Source organism: Accipiter gentilis, chromosome 37, assembly GCF_929443795.1.
Source record: "Accipiter gentilis chromosome 37, bAccGen1.1, whole genome shotgun sequence".
Taxonomy (NCBI): Eukaryota; Metazoa; Chordata; class Aves; order Accipitriformes; family Accipitridae; genus Astur; species Astur gentilis.
Genome location: NC_064916.1, coordinates 208,640 through 222,339, shown reverse-complemented (window position 1 = coordinate 222,339; position 13,700 = coordinate 208,640). Strand labels below are relative to the sequence as shown.

The 13,700-nt window shown below is 61.4% G+C and overlaps 2 protein-coding genes across 4 annotated transcripts in view; one reads left to right on the top strand and one right to left on the bottom strand.

The window, feature by feature from the left end:
* The first annotated feature begins 403 nt into the window (after window positions 1-403).
* On the top strand, window positions 404-3,064 carry LOC126035164 (BUD13 homolog). Of its 3 annotated transcripts, XM_049793310.1 has the most exons (6): window positions 404-636; window positions 895-1,002; window positions 1,210-2,020; window positions 2,082-2,176; window positions 2,296-2,400; window positions 2,914-3,064. In XM_049793310.1, exons 3-6 carry the CDS (start codon window positions 1,535-1,537, stop codon window positions 3,032-3,034), a joined length of 807 nt encoding a protein of 268 aa, XP_049649267.1. In that variant the 5' UTR covers window positions 404-636; window positions 895-1,002; window positions 1,210-1,534; the 3' UTR covers window positions 3,035-3,064. The 3 variants fall into 3 exon arrangements, 1 of the variants encoding a protein (XP_049649267.1); XR_007504852.1 differs by having other exon boundaries at window positions 404-688; window positions 740-948; window positions 1,210-2,321; window positions 2,940-3,064; XR_007504853.1 differs by lacking the exons at window positions 404-636; window positions 895-1,002; window positions 1,210-2,020; window positions 2,082-2,176; window positions 2,296-2,400 and adding an exon at window positions 2,571-2,660.
* A 2,681-nt stretch (window positions 3,065-5,745) lies between these two features.
* LOC126035127 (POU domain, class 2, transcription factor 1-like) overlaps window positions 5,746-13,700 on the bottom strand; it is a gene marked incomplete at its 5' end in the record, with an annotated part of 11,287 nt that continues 3,332 nt past the window's right edge. Inside the window, 9 exons of the mRNA XM_049793218.1 lie at window positions 5,746-6,790; window positions 8,735-8,808; window positions 8,947-9,127; window positions 10,496-10,562; window positions 11,451-11,648; window positions 11,736-11,887; window positions 12,660-12,801; window positions 12,924-13,085; window positions 13,239-13,330. Of these exons, the coding sequence (XP_049649175.1) occupies window positions 6,417-6,790; window positions 8,735-8,808; window positions 8,947-9,127; window positions 10,496-10,562; window positions 11,451-11,648; window positions 11,736-11,887; window positions 12,660-12,801; window positions 12,924-13,085; window positions 13,239-13,330 (1,442 nt within the window). The remainder of the gene's footprint in view (window positions 6,791-8,734; window positions 8,809-8,946; window positions 9,128-10,495; window positions 10,563-11,450; window positions 11,649-11,735; window positions 11,888-12,659; window positions 12,802-12,923; window positions 13,086-13,238; window positions 13,331-13,700) is intronic.

The following is a 13,700-nucleotide window of genomic DNA, read 5'->3' as shown; positions in this document are numbered from 1 at the left end:
GGGGGACCCCCCCCAATAAACGGGGGACCCCCCCAAGAACCAGGAATGGGGGGGGGGGGGGCAACACACTGGGAACGGGGGACGCCCCGGGAACTGGAGACGCACCAAACTGGGGGAGCCCCCCCCCCCCAAAAAAAAAAAAAAAAAAAAAAAAAAATCCAAGAGGGGGGTGGGGGACCCCCCCCGAAGCGCCGCGGCCCCCCCCGCACCCCGGGGGGGGGGCGGCTCTTTGGTTGAGCACAGGTCTATGAGGTATATGTCCGGGGGGGTCGGGGGGGCCGGGTTTTGGGGGTGCAGGGGCTGGGGGGGCCTCTGACCCCCCCCCCGGCCCTCTTTGGCTGTAGGACGGGGGGGACTCGCTTCCTTGGACCACCCATGGGGGGGGGGGGGGGGCTCGTGTCAGCGGGAGCCCCAGGAGGTGCCGGCGTGGAGGACGTGGCACCGCGGGGAACCCCAAGGTCATGGGGAGGGGCGCCAAGGGGGGGACATCATGGCGGTGCCCAAGGACGTGACATCGTGGAGGACCTGGAGGTCATGACACGTCATGGAGGTCCCCAAGGGCGTGACATCATGGGGACCCCAAGGACGTGACATCATGGGGACCCCCAAGGACGTGACACCGTGGAGGACCTTGAGGTCATGACGCCATGGGGGTCGTCAGGGATGTGACATCATGGAGGACCTCGAGGTCATGACACATCATGGAGGTCCCCAAGGCCATGAGACCATGGACCGCAAGGTCATGATGTCATGGGGGTCGTCAGGGACGTGACATCATGGAGGACCTCGAGGTCATGACACATCATGGAGGTCCCCAAGGCCATGAGACCATGGACCGCAAGGTCATGATGTCATGGGGGTCCCCAAGGACGTGACACCATGGAGGTCCCCAAGGTCATGACACATCATGGAGGTCCCCAAGGACGTGACATCATGGAGGTCCCCAAGGTCATGACACATCATGGAGGTCCCCAAGGACGTGACATCATGGAGGTCCCCAAGGTCATGACACATCATGGAAGTCCTCAAGGCCAGGACACCGTGGAGGACCTCGAGGTCATGATGCCATGGGGTTTGTCAAGGATGTGACATCATGGAGGTCCCCAAGGCCATGACATCATGGAGGTCCCCAAGGCCATGAGACCATGAGCCGCAAGGTCATGATGTCATGGGGGTCATCAAGGATGTGACACCATGAAGGTCCCCAAGGCCATGAGACCCTGGAAGACCTCGAGGCCATGATGCCACAGAGGTCCCCAAGGACGTGACATCATGGAGGTCCCCAAGGACGTGACACATCATGGAGGTCCCCGAGGCCATGAGACCCTGGAAGACCTCGAGGCCATGATGCCACGGAGGTCCCCAAGGACGTGACATCATGGAGGTCCCCGAGGCCAGGAGACCCTGGAGGACCTCGAGGCCATGATGCCACGGAGGTCCCCAAGGCTGCCGTCCCGCGGAGGTCCTCCAGACCACGACTGCGTGGGGTTCCTCAAGGACGTGGCACCATGGAGGTCCCCAGAGTCACGGCGCCATGGAGGGCCTCGGCGACCTGCCACCGTGCGGGACCTTCAGGGCACAACAATGCGGAGGTACCCGAGGGCACGACCCCGCGGAGGACACGGCACCGCGGAGGACACGGCACCGTGGAGGACACGACACCACGGAGGACACGGCACCGCGGAGCACACGGCACCGTGGAGGACACGGCACCGTGGAGGACACGACCCCGCGGAGGACACGACCCTGTGGAGGACACGACACCGTGGAGGACACGGCACCACGGAGGACACGACCCCGTGGAGGACACGACCCCGCGGAGGACACGGCACCGTGGCAGTCCCTGAGGGCAAGACACCACGGGCGACACAATGCCACGGAGGTCCCCAAGGCCGTGACATCGTGGAGGACCCCAAGGACACGACACCACGGAGGACACGACACCACGCAGCTCCCCAAGGCCACGACACCGCGGAAGACCCCGAGGCCACGACGCCGCGGAGGACACGACGCCATGGGGGTCCGTGGGGCCGCACCACCACGGAGGACCCCGAGACCACGCCGCCGTGGAGGACCCCGAGGCCGCGCCGCCGCGGAGGTCCTCAAGGCCACAACGCTGCGGAAGATCCCGAGGACGCGACATCGCGGAGGTCCGTGAGGACGTGACGCCACAGAGGTCCCCTAAGGCCACGCCGCCACCGAGCTCACCAAGGCCGTGGAGGTCTCCAAGGCCGTGATGCCATAGAGGTCTCCAAGGCGACAACGGAGAACCCCCGAGGCCGCGACGCCACGGAGATCCTCAAGACCATGGTCCGATGGAGGTCCCCAAGGCCATGACACCATGGAGGACCCCCAAGGCCACGGCTCCATGGAGGACCTCAAGGCCATGACACCACGGAGGTCCCCAAGGCTACAACACCACGGAGGTCTCCAAGGCCATGACATCACAGGGACCCCCAAGGCCATGACATCATGGGAACCCCCAAGGCCACGGCTCCATGGAGGACCTCAAGGCCATGACACCACGGAGGTCCCCAAGGCTACAACACCACGGAGGTCTCCAAGGCCATGACATCACGGGGATCTCCAAGGCCATGACATCATGTGGATCTCCAAGGCCACGGCTCCATGCAGGTCCCCAAGGCTACACCACCATGGAGGTCCCCAAGGCCATGACATCATGTAGCTCCCCAAGGCCATGACGCCGTGGGGATGTCCAAGGCCACGGCTCCATGGAGGACCTCAAGGCCATGACATCACGGAGATCTCCAAGGCTACAACGCCATGGAGGTCTCCAAGGCCATGACATCACAGGGATCTCCAAGGCCATGACATCACGGGGACCCCCAAGGCCATGACATCACAGGGATCTCCAAGGCCATGGTCCCATGCCGAGGCTGTGACGCCCTGGAGATCCTCAAGACCATGGTCCGATGGAGGTCCCCAAGGCTACGACACCATGGAGGACCCCCGAGGCCATGACATCACGGGGACCCCCAAGGCCACGGCTCCATGGAGGACCTCAAGGCCATGACACCACGGAGGTCCCCAAGGCTACACCACCACGGAGGTCTCCAAGGCCATGACATCACAGGGACCCCCAAGGCCATGACATCATGGGGACCCCCAAGGCCATGACATCACGGGGACCCCCAAGGCCACGGCTCCATGGAGGACCTCAAGGCCATGACACCACGGAGGTCCCCAAGGCTACACCACCACGGAGGTCTCCAAGGCCATGACATCACAGGGACCCCCAAGGCCATGACATCATGGGGACCCCCAAGGCCATGACATCACGGGGACCCCCAAGGCCACGGCTCCATGGAGGACCTCAAGGCCACCAGCACGGGGCCACCAGCACCTGGAGCTTAGTCACAGCATCTGAGTCACCACCATCATCACCATCATCACCATCACCATCATCACCATCACCATGACCATCATCACCATCATCATCATCATCACCATCATCATCACCATCACCACCATCACCATCATCATCATCACCATCATCACCACCACCGTCACCGTCACCGTCACCGTCACCGTCGCCGTCGCCACCACCGCCGTGACCACCAGCACCATCCCACCCCTCAGGTCACTTCCGAGCCCCCCCCCCCCCCCCAATTACACGCAAATTAACGAGGACACCGGCTCAAGAGCACGTGGGGGGGGGGGTCCCCCCCCCCAAATCCCCCCAAAGAGCCGACGTACAAAACCTGGTGGGTTTGGGGGGTCGGGGGGCGCCGGGGGAGGGGTGTGCCCCCCCCCCCCCCCCCGCCACGCCCCCCCCCCAATTTCTATTTGGTTTCTCTTAAAGTATCTGAGGTATATGGCGAAGTGACCCCCCCGCCCCCCCCCGGGCCCATATTTGGTTTGGCAGCTGTAATTAAAGCTTCGTTAATGAGATTAGCCCGGGGGGGAGGGGGGGAGGGGGCTGGGGGAGGGGCAGCGGTTTGGGGCGGGGGGGGGGGGTCACACCCCAAAAGCCGCCGCCCAAGGGACCCAGGCGTTCGGGTGGGGCGAACCCCGCCCCGTCCCCGCCCAGCTCCGCGCCTGGAGACGGGGTCAATTTTTGGTCTAAAAATCAATTTGTTGCGGTTTTGTTTTTTTACACTTTTTGGTGGTTTTTTTTTTCTGAGGTTTGGGTGCGGTTCTCTTTTTTTTTTGGCTTTTTTTTGGCTTTTTTTTGTCCTTTTTTGTCTTTTTTTGGGCAAGCTTTTGCCTTTTTTGTCTTTTTTTTTGCCATTTTTTGTCCTTTTTTGGCCTTTTTTGCCTTTTTGTCCTTTTTTTGTCTTTTTTGTCCTTTTTGATCCTTTTTTTGTCCTTTTTTCGTCCTTTTGTATCCTTTTTTTTTGGCTTTTTTTGGCTTTTTTTGGCTTTTTTTTGGCTTTTTCTGGCTTTTTTTGGCTTTTTTTTTTGGCATTTTTTGGCTTTTTTTTTCTTCTTCTTTTTGTCGCTTTTTCCTCACTTTTGGGGGTCGCTTTTTGGTTTGGTCGCTGTTCGAGCGCCGTCTCTCACTTCCCGGCAGTCGGGTGTATTTGGGGGGGGGGGTGACACCCCGTTAGTTTGTTCCTCCCCCTTTGTTTTTGGCCTTTTTCTCCTCTTTTCCGCCGGGAAGAAGCGATGACGCCCATTTTCTGTATAAAAAACACAAAAAAACAACCAGCAACAAAACAACCCCACCCCCCCAAAAAAGGGGGTGCTGCCCCTCCCCCAACCCAAACCCACCCCCCCCGAGAAAAAAAATTAATTTTTTTCTTCTTTTTTTTTTTCTTCTTTTTTTTTTTTTTCCCCCTCTCTGTCCAAACCCCCCCAAAATCCCCAAACCCCCCCAAAAACGAGGAGGGGGCGGGGGTACATTCAGGGACGGGACCCCCCCCCCCGAATCCGGCGTCATTTGGGGGCGTTTGGGGGTTTTTTTCCTTCCCCCCAACAGTTTTTTGGGGGGATTTTATTGTTTTTTCCCTTGTTTCGCGTCTTCACAGTATTTCTCAGCCGCCGGAGCTGAAACGAGGTGAAACGCGGGGATTTTGGGGCTCCATGAGGTATATGTGTCCGGCGGGGGGGGTCCCCCCCCTCATTTTCATCCCTTTTCCAGCCGTTTCAGGGCCAAAGCGGCGAGTTTTGGTGGTTTTCCTTCAGCTTTCGCTGGAGATTTTTGGTTTCCTGCGAGCGGGGGGGGGTCAGGCACTGCGGGGGCGGGGACGGGTTTTTGGTGGGTTTTTGGTCTCTTTTCTGTGTTTGCTCCTTTTTTTTGGCTTTTTGGAATTTTTTCCCTTTTTTTGGTTTGGATTTTTTCCTTTTTTTTTTGGTTGGTTTTTTTTCCTCTTTGCCTTTTTTTCCTCTTTTTTTTTGGCTTTTTCCTCTTTTTTTCGGCCTTTTTCCTCCTTTTTTTGCCCCTTTTTTTTTTTCCTTCTTTCCCTTTTTTCCCGTTTTCCTTTTTTGGTTTTCCTTTTTTTTTTTTTTGCTTTTTTCCCTCTTTTTTCCTTTTTTTACACTTTCCCCTCTTTTTCTTTTTTCCTTCTTTTTTTCCTTTTTGCCTGTTTTGCTTTTTCCTTTTCCTTGCCGTTTTCCTCTTTATGTCGCTTTTTCCTCTTTTCCTTGCTCTTTTCCTCTTTATTTCACTTTTTCCTCTTTATTTTGCTTTTTTCCTCCTTTTTCTTTCTTTTTCCCCTTTTTTCTCTCTGCTTTTTTCCCTTGTTTTGCTTTTTTCCTCCTTATTTTTCTCTTTTCCTTGGTTGTTTTTTTCTTTTTCCCTTGTTGCTTTGCTTTTCTCTCCTTATTTTGCTGCTTCCTTGGGATTTTCCTCTTGCTTTTTTCCACTTTCTGGTCCTTTTTTCCCATTTCTTTCCCTTTTTTCCGTTTTCTTTCCCCCTTCTTCGTCTTTTTTTTTGCCTCCCCCTCCTCCGCCCGACCCCCCTCGGCCGCAGCCTCCTGGGGATCAATAAATACGGGGGGGGGGGGGGGGGGGAGGGGTCGGTCCCACCGACCCCCCCCTCAAAACCCCAATTTACAATAAATTACCCCCCCCCCCCCCGCAAACACATTCGAGCGGACACCGAGGTCAGAAGAGTTTTGTAAAAAGCCTTTGGGATCAGCTGGGGGGGGGGGTGGTCGTGCCCCCCCCCGCCCCGGGCAGGTTTTTTTGGTGTGAAATAGTCACTTTTTGGGTTTGTTTTGGTTTTTTTTCTTGTTCCCCCCCCTTTGCCTCGCCAGGGCAGAAAAACGCCCTTTTAATGTTGTTTCTTTTTTCCCCATCCGCTCCCCCCCCAATAAATTAACTGGGGAGGGGGGAGCACCCCCCCGGTGAGGAGAGGGCATTAATTAGAGGGGGACGACCCCCCCCCCAAGAGCATCATTAAGTTAAATTAAGTTAAGGGGGGGGGGGGGGTCCATCCTCCTGGCCCCCCTCAGTGTGTCGGGGGGGGGGGTCGGGGGTCGGTTTTTGGTCTGTAGCACGTGCTGGGGGGGTCTGGGGGGGGTGTCCCCCCCCCACCCATCACTCGTCCCCCGGGGGGGGCTGGGGGGGGGTGTCCCCGCTGGCGGAGCTGCAGGAGGAGCAGGAGGGGGACGGGGAAGGGGGGGGCAACGGGGTGGCCACGGTGGCCGGCACTAGCCCCACGGTGGCCGGGGGGGGCCCCCAAAAGAGGGAGGGGTCCCTGGTTGAGGAAAAGAGGGGGGGGCACCATGGCGGGGGTGGTCGGCGTCCCCGCGCTGCTCCCCAGCACCAGCGGCCCCCCCGGCTCAAGGCTGGAAAGGGGCAGGTTTCCACCACTGGCCAAGGCTGCGGAGACAAAAAGGGGGGGGGGTGTTGGGGGGGGGGGGTGACACCCCCCACCCAGGACCCGTCGGGACCCCCGCCTGGGTATCGCTGTTCTACAGGGACCCCCCGTCCCGTGGGTGCTGCTGTCACTGGGGGGGGGCCTGCGCCCAGGGACCCCCATCCTATAGGGACCCCCAACCCCAGAGACCCCCACCCTATGGGGAACCCCATCCTATAGGGACCCCCAACCCCAGAGACCCCCATCCTATGGGGAACCCCATCCTATGGGGACCCCCAGCCCCAGGGACCCCCAACCCCAGGGACCCCCATCCCATGGGGAAGCCCATCCTATAGGGACCGCCAACCCCAGAGACCCCCATTCCATAGGGACCCCCATCCTATAGGGACCCCCAACCCCAGGGACCCCCATCCTATAGGGAACCCCATCCTATAGAGACCCCCAACCCCAGGGACCCCCATTCCATAGGGACCCCCATCCTATAGGGAACCCCATCCTATAGAGAACCCTATCCCTGAGGACCCCTAGCCCCAGGGACCCCCATCCCATGGGGAACCCCATCCTATAGGGAACCCCAACCCCAGGGACCCCCATCCTATAGGGAACCCCATCCTATAGGGACCCCCATCCTATAGAGAACCCTATCCCTGAGGACCCCCAGCCCCAGGGACCCCCATCCCATGGGGAACCCCATCCTATAGGGAACCCCATCCTATAGGGACCCCCAACCCCAGGGACCCCCATCCTATAGGGACCCTCATCCCATAGGGATCCTCATCCCCGGGGACCCCCATCCTATAGGGACCCCCGTCCTAATGGGGACCCATCCTATAGGACCCCTGGCCCCAGGAACCCCTATCCCATAGGCACCCCCATCCCATAGGGACCCCCATCCTATAGGGACCCTCATCCCATAGGGACCCTCATCCCCACAGACCCCCATCCCATAGGGACCCCCATCCCCAGGGACCCCCATCCTATAGGTATCCCCATCCCATAAGGACCCCCTTGCTATAGGGACCCCCATCCCCAGGGACCCCCATCCTATAGGTATCCCCATCCCATAAGGACCCCCTTACTATAGGGACCCCCATCCTATAGGCACCCCCATCCCACGGCTCCTCCCGCCCCACAGATTGGGGGTGCCCCCCCGCCCCCCCGCCTCCCATCCCCACGGCCAGCGTGCGACGAGCGTGCGACGAGCGTGCGGTTAGTGAGCGGGGGGCGTTAGGGCTGGTTTGGGCACGGGGGGGATGGGGGGGAGGGGCGGCCCGCCCGGCAGCCTTTGCACACCCGCACACTCGCACACGCGCGGGCACTCGCTCGCCCGCGCACGGGGCTTTGCACGCCAGCCCGCAGCCCCTCGCACACCCACACGCGCCTCCTTGCACGCCCGCTCACTGCTCCGGCCCGCGGCTCCTCGCACGCTCACGCACAGCTCTTTGCACACCAGCTCACACCTATCTGCACGCCCGTGAACGGCTCTTTGCACGCCAGCTCACAGTTCCTTGCACACCTACACGTGCCTCCTTGCACACCAGCTCAGTGCTCCGGCCCATGGCTCTTTGCACACCTGTGCACAGCTCTTTGCACGCCAGCTCACACTTATCTATCTGCACGCCTGGTCACGGCTTTTTGCACGCCAGCCCCTGCCTCCTCGCACACCCACACCAGCCCACGGCTCCTTGCACACCTGTGCACAGCTCTTTGCACGCCAGCCCCTGCCTCCTCGCACACTCACATCGGACGCCTTGCACGCCAACCCACGCCTCTTTGCACGCCCACGCACGCCTCTTTGCACACCAGCTCGTGGCTCCTCGCACGCCCCTTCGCACGCTCAACCCCCCCCATCCCCAACTCCTTGCACACTCACTCCCCCCCCTCCCCAGGCGTCCGGGCGGGCGGCCGACGGCCTGACACGCGCGCGTGCAAGGCGCCTCACGCACCTTGGATGGTGGCCAGCGGGTTAGTGGCCATGAGCGCCGGATTTAACCCCGCGGTCACCCCAAGCACTGAGCTTCTGCAAAGCAAACCGGGGGGGGGAGGGGGGGGAGGGTTTATAGGGGGGACCCCCCCCCCCCCAAATTCTTTGGGGGGTAACCGAGTCGCCCCCCCCCCTCCCCCCCACCCCCCCCGTGACCCCCACCCGGAAACTCACCCGGTGCCGGGGTTGAGGCTGGCGAGGCCGATGGGGCCGTGGGTGCCGCTCTGGGGGGTGGGGGTTGTGCTGTTGGGGGGGGGCGGCGTGGCCGGGGGGAGGGTTGGGGGGGGCACCCCCCCGGTCCCCCCCCCGCAACGGCTGGGGGTCAGGGAGCCGGCGGCCGACGACAAGGTAGTCACTGCGGGAGGAATGGGGAGGGGGGGGTCTGTAGGTCCTGCGTAAACATCGGGGTTGGGGTAGGTCCTACAAAAACGCGGGGGCCCCCCCTTTCCTTAAAACTGCCCCCCCCCCAGCTATACATCAGCCAGCGTTTGTGTAGGCCCTACGTAAACATTGGGGTAGGTCCTATGTAAACAGCAGGGTTTAGGTAGGTCCTACAAAAACGTTGTGCCCCCCCTAAAGCATCCCCCCCGTAGGACCTACAGACCCCTCCCCACTTTATGCGGGTGTTTATGTAGACCCTACATAAACTTTAGGGTAGGTCCTACGTAAACAGCAGGGTTTGTATAGGTCCTATATAAACAGCAGGGTTTGTATAAGTCCTACGTAAACACCAGGGTTTGTATAGGTCCTACGTAGACAGCAGGGTTTGTATAGGTCCTACGTAAACAGCAGGGTTTGTATAGGTCCTACAAAAACGTTGTGCCCCCCCTTAAAGCATCCCACCCTGCAGGACCTACAGACCCCCCCCCTTTATGTGGGTGTTTATGTAGACCCTACGTAAACATTAGGGTAGGTCCTACGTAGACAGCAGGGTTTGTATAGGTCCTACGTAAACAGCAGGGTTTGTATAGGTCCTACAAAAACGTTGTGCCCCCCCTTAAAGCATCCCACCCTGTAGGACCTACAGACCCCCCCCACTTTATGCAGCTGTTTATGTAGAGCCTACACAAACATTAGGGTAGGTCCTACTTAAACACCAGGGTTTGTACAGGTCCTACGTAAACAGCAGGGTTTGTATAGGTCCTACATAAACACCAGGGTTTGTATAGGTCCTACGTAAACACCAGGGTTTGTATAGGTCCTATGTAAACACCAGGGTTTGTATAGGTCCTACGTAAACACCAGGGTTTGTATAGGTCCTATATAAACAGCAGGGTTTGTATAGGTCCTACAAAAACGTTGTGCCCCCCCTAAAGCATCCCACCCTGTAGGACCTACAGACCCCCCCCCCCTTTACGTGGGTGTTTATGTAGACCCTACGTAAACATTAGGGTAGGTCCTACACAAACATTAGGGTAGGTCCTATGTAAACAATAGGGTTTAGGTAGGTCCTACAAAAACGTTGTGCGCCCCCTAAAGCATCCCACCCTGCAGGACCTACAGAACCCCCCCCCCTTTACACGGGTGTTTATGTAGACCCTACATAAACATTAGGGTAGATCCTACGTAAACAGCAGGGTTTGTAGAGGTCCTACGTAAACAGCAGGGTTTGTATAGGTCCTACAAAAACGTTGCGCCCCCCCTAAAGCATCCCCCCCTGCAGGACCTACAGCCCCCCGTACGCGGGTGTTCGTGCGGCCCCCCCGCACGGCGTCGGGCCGACCTGTTGTGCTCAGACTGCTGGAGGCCTGGGAGAGCGGGAGGCTGACGCCGGGGCCGGGGGTGGTCACCTGCGGGGAGAGGGGGGGTCGTGGGGGGGAACAACAGGACCCCCGGGGTGGGGACGGACGGATGGACGGACGGACGGACGCTGCGGGGGACAGGGACCAGGGGGCGTAGAGGGACAGGGGGCGTATGGGGACAGGGACCGGGGGTCATATGGGGACAGGGGGCGTATGGGGACTGGGACCGGGGGGTCATATGGGGACAGGGGGCGTATGGGGACTGGGACGGGGGGTCATATGGGGACAGGGGCCCTATGGGGACTGGGACTGGGGGTCATATAGGGACAGGGGCCCTATGGGGACTGGGACGGGGGGTCATATAGGGACAGGGAGCATATGGGGACTGGGACTGGGGGGGTCATATAGGGACAGGGGCCCTATGGGGACTGGGACTGGGGGTCATATAGGGACAGGGGCCCTATGGGGACTGGGACGGGGGGTCATATAGGGACAGGGAGCATATGGGGACTGGGACTGGGGGTCATATAGGGACAGGGGCCCTATGGGGACTGGGATGGGGGGTCATATAGGGACAGGGACAGTATGGGGACAGGGACTGGGGGTCGTGTAGGAAGAGCGGCCACATGGTGAAAAGGACTGGGGGTCATATAGGAACAGGGACCGTATGGGGATGGGGACCATATGGGGACAGGGACTGGGGGTCATATAGGGACAGGGACAGTATGGGGACTGGGACTGGGGCCCATATAGGAAGAGCAGCCATATCGTGACAAGGACTGGGGGTCATATGGGCACAGGGACCGTATGGGGACAGGGCCTGGGGGTCACATAAGAACAGGGACCATATGGGGACAGGGACCACGGGCCATATAGGCTCAGGGACCGGGGGTTCCGTAGGCCCAGGGACATCCCCCCCCCCCGTCTTCCACGCACCATATGGGGGCTGTAGGCGGGGGGCTTGCCGGGGGGAGGCAGCCCGGGGGGGGTCCCGGCGCCGGTGCCGGTGGTGCCGCAGGGGTTGATGCGTTTTTCCTTCTGGCGGCGGTTGCAGAACCAGACGCGGATCACCTCCTTCTCCATGTGGAGCTGCTCCGCGATCAGCAGGATCTCCTCCGAGGTAGGCTTCTGGTTCTGGGGGGGGGGGGCAAGGGGTCCGTCACCCACCCCCCCCCCCACCCCTTAGACCAGTTTTGGGGGTGTCGGGGTAGGGGGTCTCACCGCCAGAAAGCTTTTCTCCAGGGCGAAGCGGACGTTGGTCTCGATGCTGGTGCGTTTCTTGCGGCGGCGGCCGGGGAGCCCCTCGAAGCCCCCCAGGGTGGGGGAGCTCAGGGGGTTGGGGCTGGGCAGCGCCGAGTCCACCGACATGGTCTCTGGGGGGGGGGGGGGAGCATGGGGAGGGGGGGGGATATGGGGACCCGCTTGGGGACCCTCCCCGGGACCCCCCGGTTCTGTCTGCGATGGGGTGGGGGGGCTGCCCCAGAGGTTTGGGGGGTGATGGGGGGGATTGGGGGGGACCATGGGGACAATAGGGGGACCCCAGGATGGGGGGGGGGGCAAGGACTATGGGGGGTAACCCCAGGACATATGGGGGGGGGGGGGGACAGGGACCATGGGGGGGGTGTGACAGGGACCAGGGGGGCGTGATGGGGAGCTGGGGACCGTGGGGACGATGGTGGGGGCACCAATATTGGGGGGGGGGGCCGAAACCGTGGGGATAATATAGGGGATGAGGATCCCAGGACATATGGGGGGGGGAAAAGGACCATGGGGGGGGGGGTGGGCAGGGACCATGGGGGGAGCGTGGGGACACCCGGGGGGACACACGACAGGACCCCAGGTGGTAGAACCAGGACCACGGGGACAACGTGGGGGACCCCAGGGCATATTGGGGGGGGGGCCAGGGACCGTGGGGACATCCTGGGGGGGGGGGGCCAGGCACTATGGGGACATCCTGGGGGGGGCCAGGGACCGTGGGGACATCCTGGGGGGGACACGCAGGGACCCCAAGCGGTACGGGGAGCCGGGGAGCCTGGGGCCGTACTGGGATGGGGAGCACGTGGGGATGGGGAGCGGGGGCCGTATGGGGCTCTGGGGGTGACAAGCCCCCCCCCGCAGTGATCCGGCGTGTCCCCCCCCCCTCACCGGCGTCGTTGAGCCACTTCTCCAGCAGCGGCTTGAGCTTGCACATGTTCTTGAAGCTGAGGTTGAGCGCCTCGAAGCGCGAGATGGTCGTTTGGCTGAAGTCGTTCCCGTACAGCTTCCCCATCGCCAGCCCCACATCGCCCTGGGAGAAGAGGGGGGGGGGTGTCAGGGTTTGGGGGGGGGGGGTCACCCCCTTTTCTACCCTCCAGGAGGACCCAGGAGCCTGAGAAACTCCCCCCCCCAAAAAAAAATAAATCAAAATACCTGGGTGAAGCCCAGCTTGATGCGCCGCTGCTTGAAGGTGCGGGCGAATTGCTCCAGCTCCTCCAGGTCGCTGGGTTCTTCGGGGTGCGGGGGGGGGTCCAGGCATTTTGGGGGGGCCCCGGGGGGCAGGTGGGACTCGGGGAGGCCCGGCCGAGTCGCTGGCTGGGAGAGAAGGGGTTGGGGGGGGGGGTCTGGGGGGGGATCCCCCCCCTCACCCCATGGCACAGACCCCTGGCTGGGAGGGATGGAGGGGGTGGGGGGGGGTGAGGGGGTGCAGACCACCGCCCCCCCCCGGCACTGCCCCCCCCCCCGTACCTGTGCTGGCAGCCCCCCGCGGGGCTGGTTTGGCAGGAGCCCCCCGGGGCTTTGCTGAGGTAGCTGAAAGAGGTTTGGGGTGGGGAGCAGCCCTGCAAGAGGCGGGGGGGGTGTCAGGGACCCCCAAATTGCTGGTGCCTGAGGGGGTCTGGGCATCCCCCCCCCCCAGGGGATCCCTGAGCACCCCAGGGACTCTAGGTACCCCGGGGACCCCAAAAATCTTGGGTGCCCTGGGGACCCCGAGCACCCCGGGGACCCTGGAGATACTGGGGTCCCCAGGCACTTTGGGGACCCTGAGCACCCCGGGGGACCCCGAGCCCCCTGAGGACCCCTGGGGACCCCAAATACCCCGGGGACCCCAAGCACCCTGAGCACCCTGAGGACCCCGAGCATCTCAGGGCACTTTGGGGCCCCCGGAGGCACGGGGGTCTCTGGCACTTTGGGGACCCTAAGCACCCCCGG

Coding starts and splice junctions, on each gene's coding strand:
- LOC126035164 (XM_049793310.1), top strand. CDS start 1,535: ATGGAGGGCCTCGGCGACCTGCCACCGTGCGGGACCTTCAGGGCACAA. Junction 2,177..2,295: donor GAGGACGTGACGCCACAGAG/GTCCCCTAAGGC, acceptor GACGCCACGGAG/ATCCTCAAGACCATGGTCCG. Junction 2,401..2,913: donor AAGGCCATGACACCACGGAG/GTCCCCAAGGCT, acceptor GACGCCCTGGAG/ATCCTCAAGACCATGGTCCG.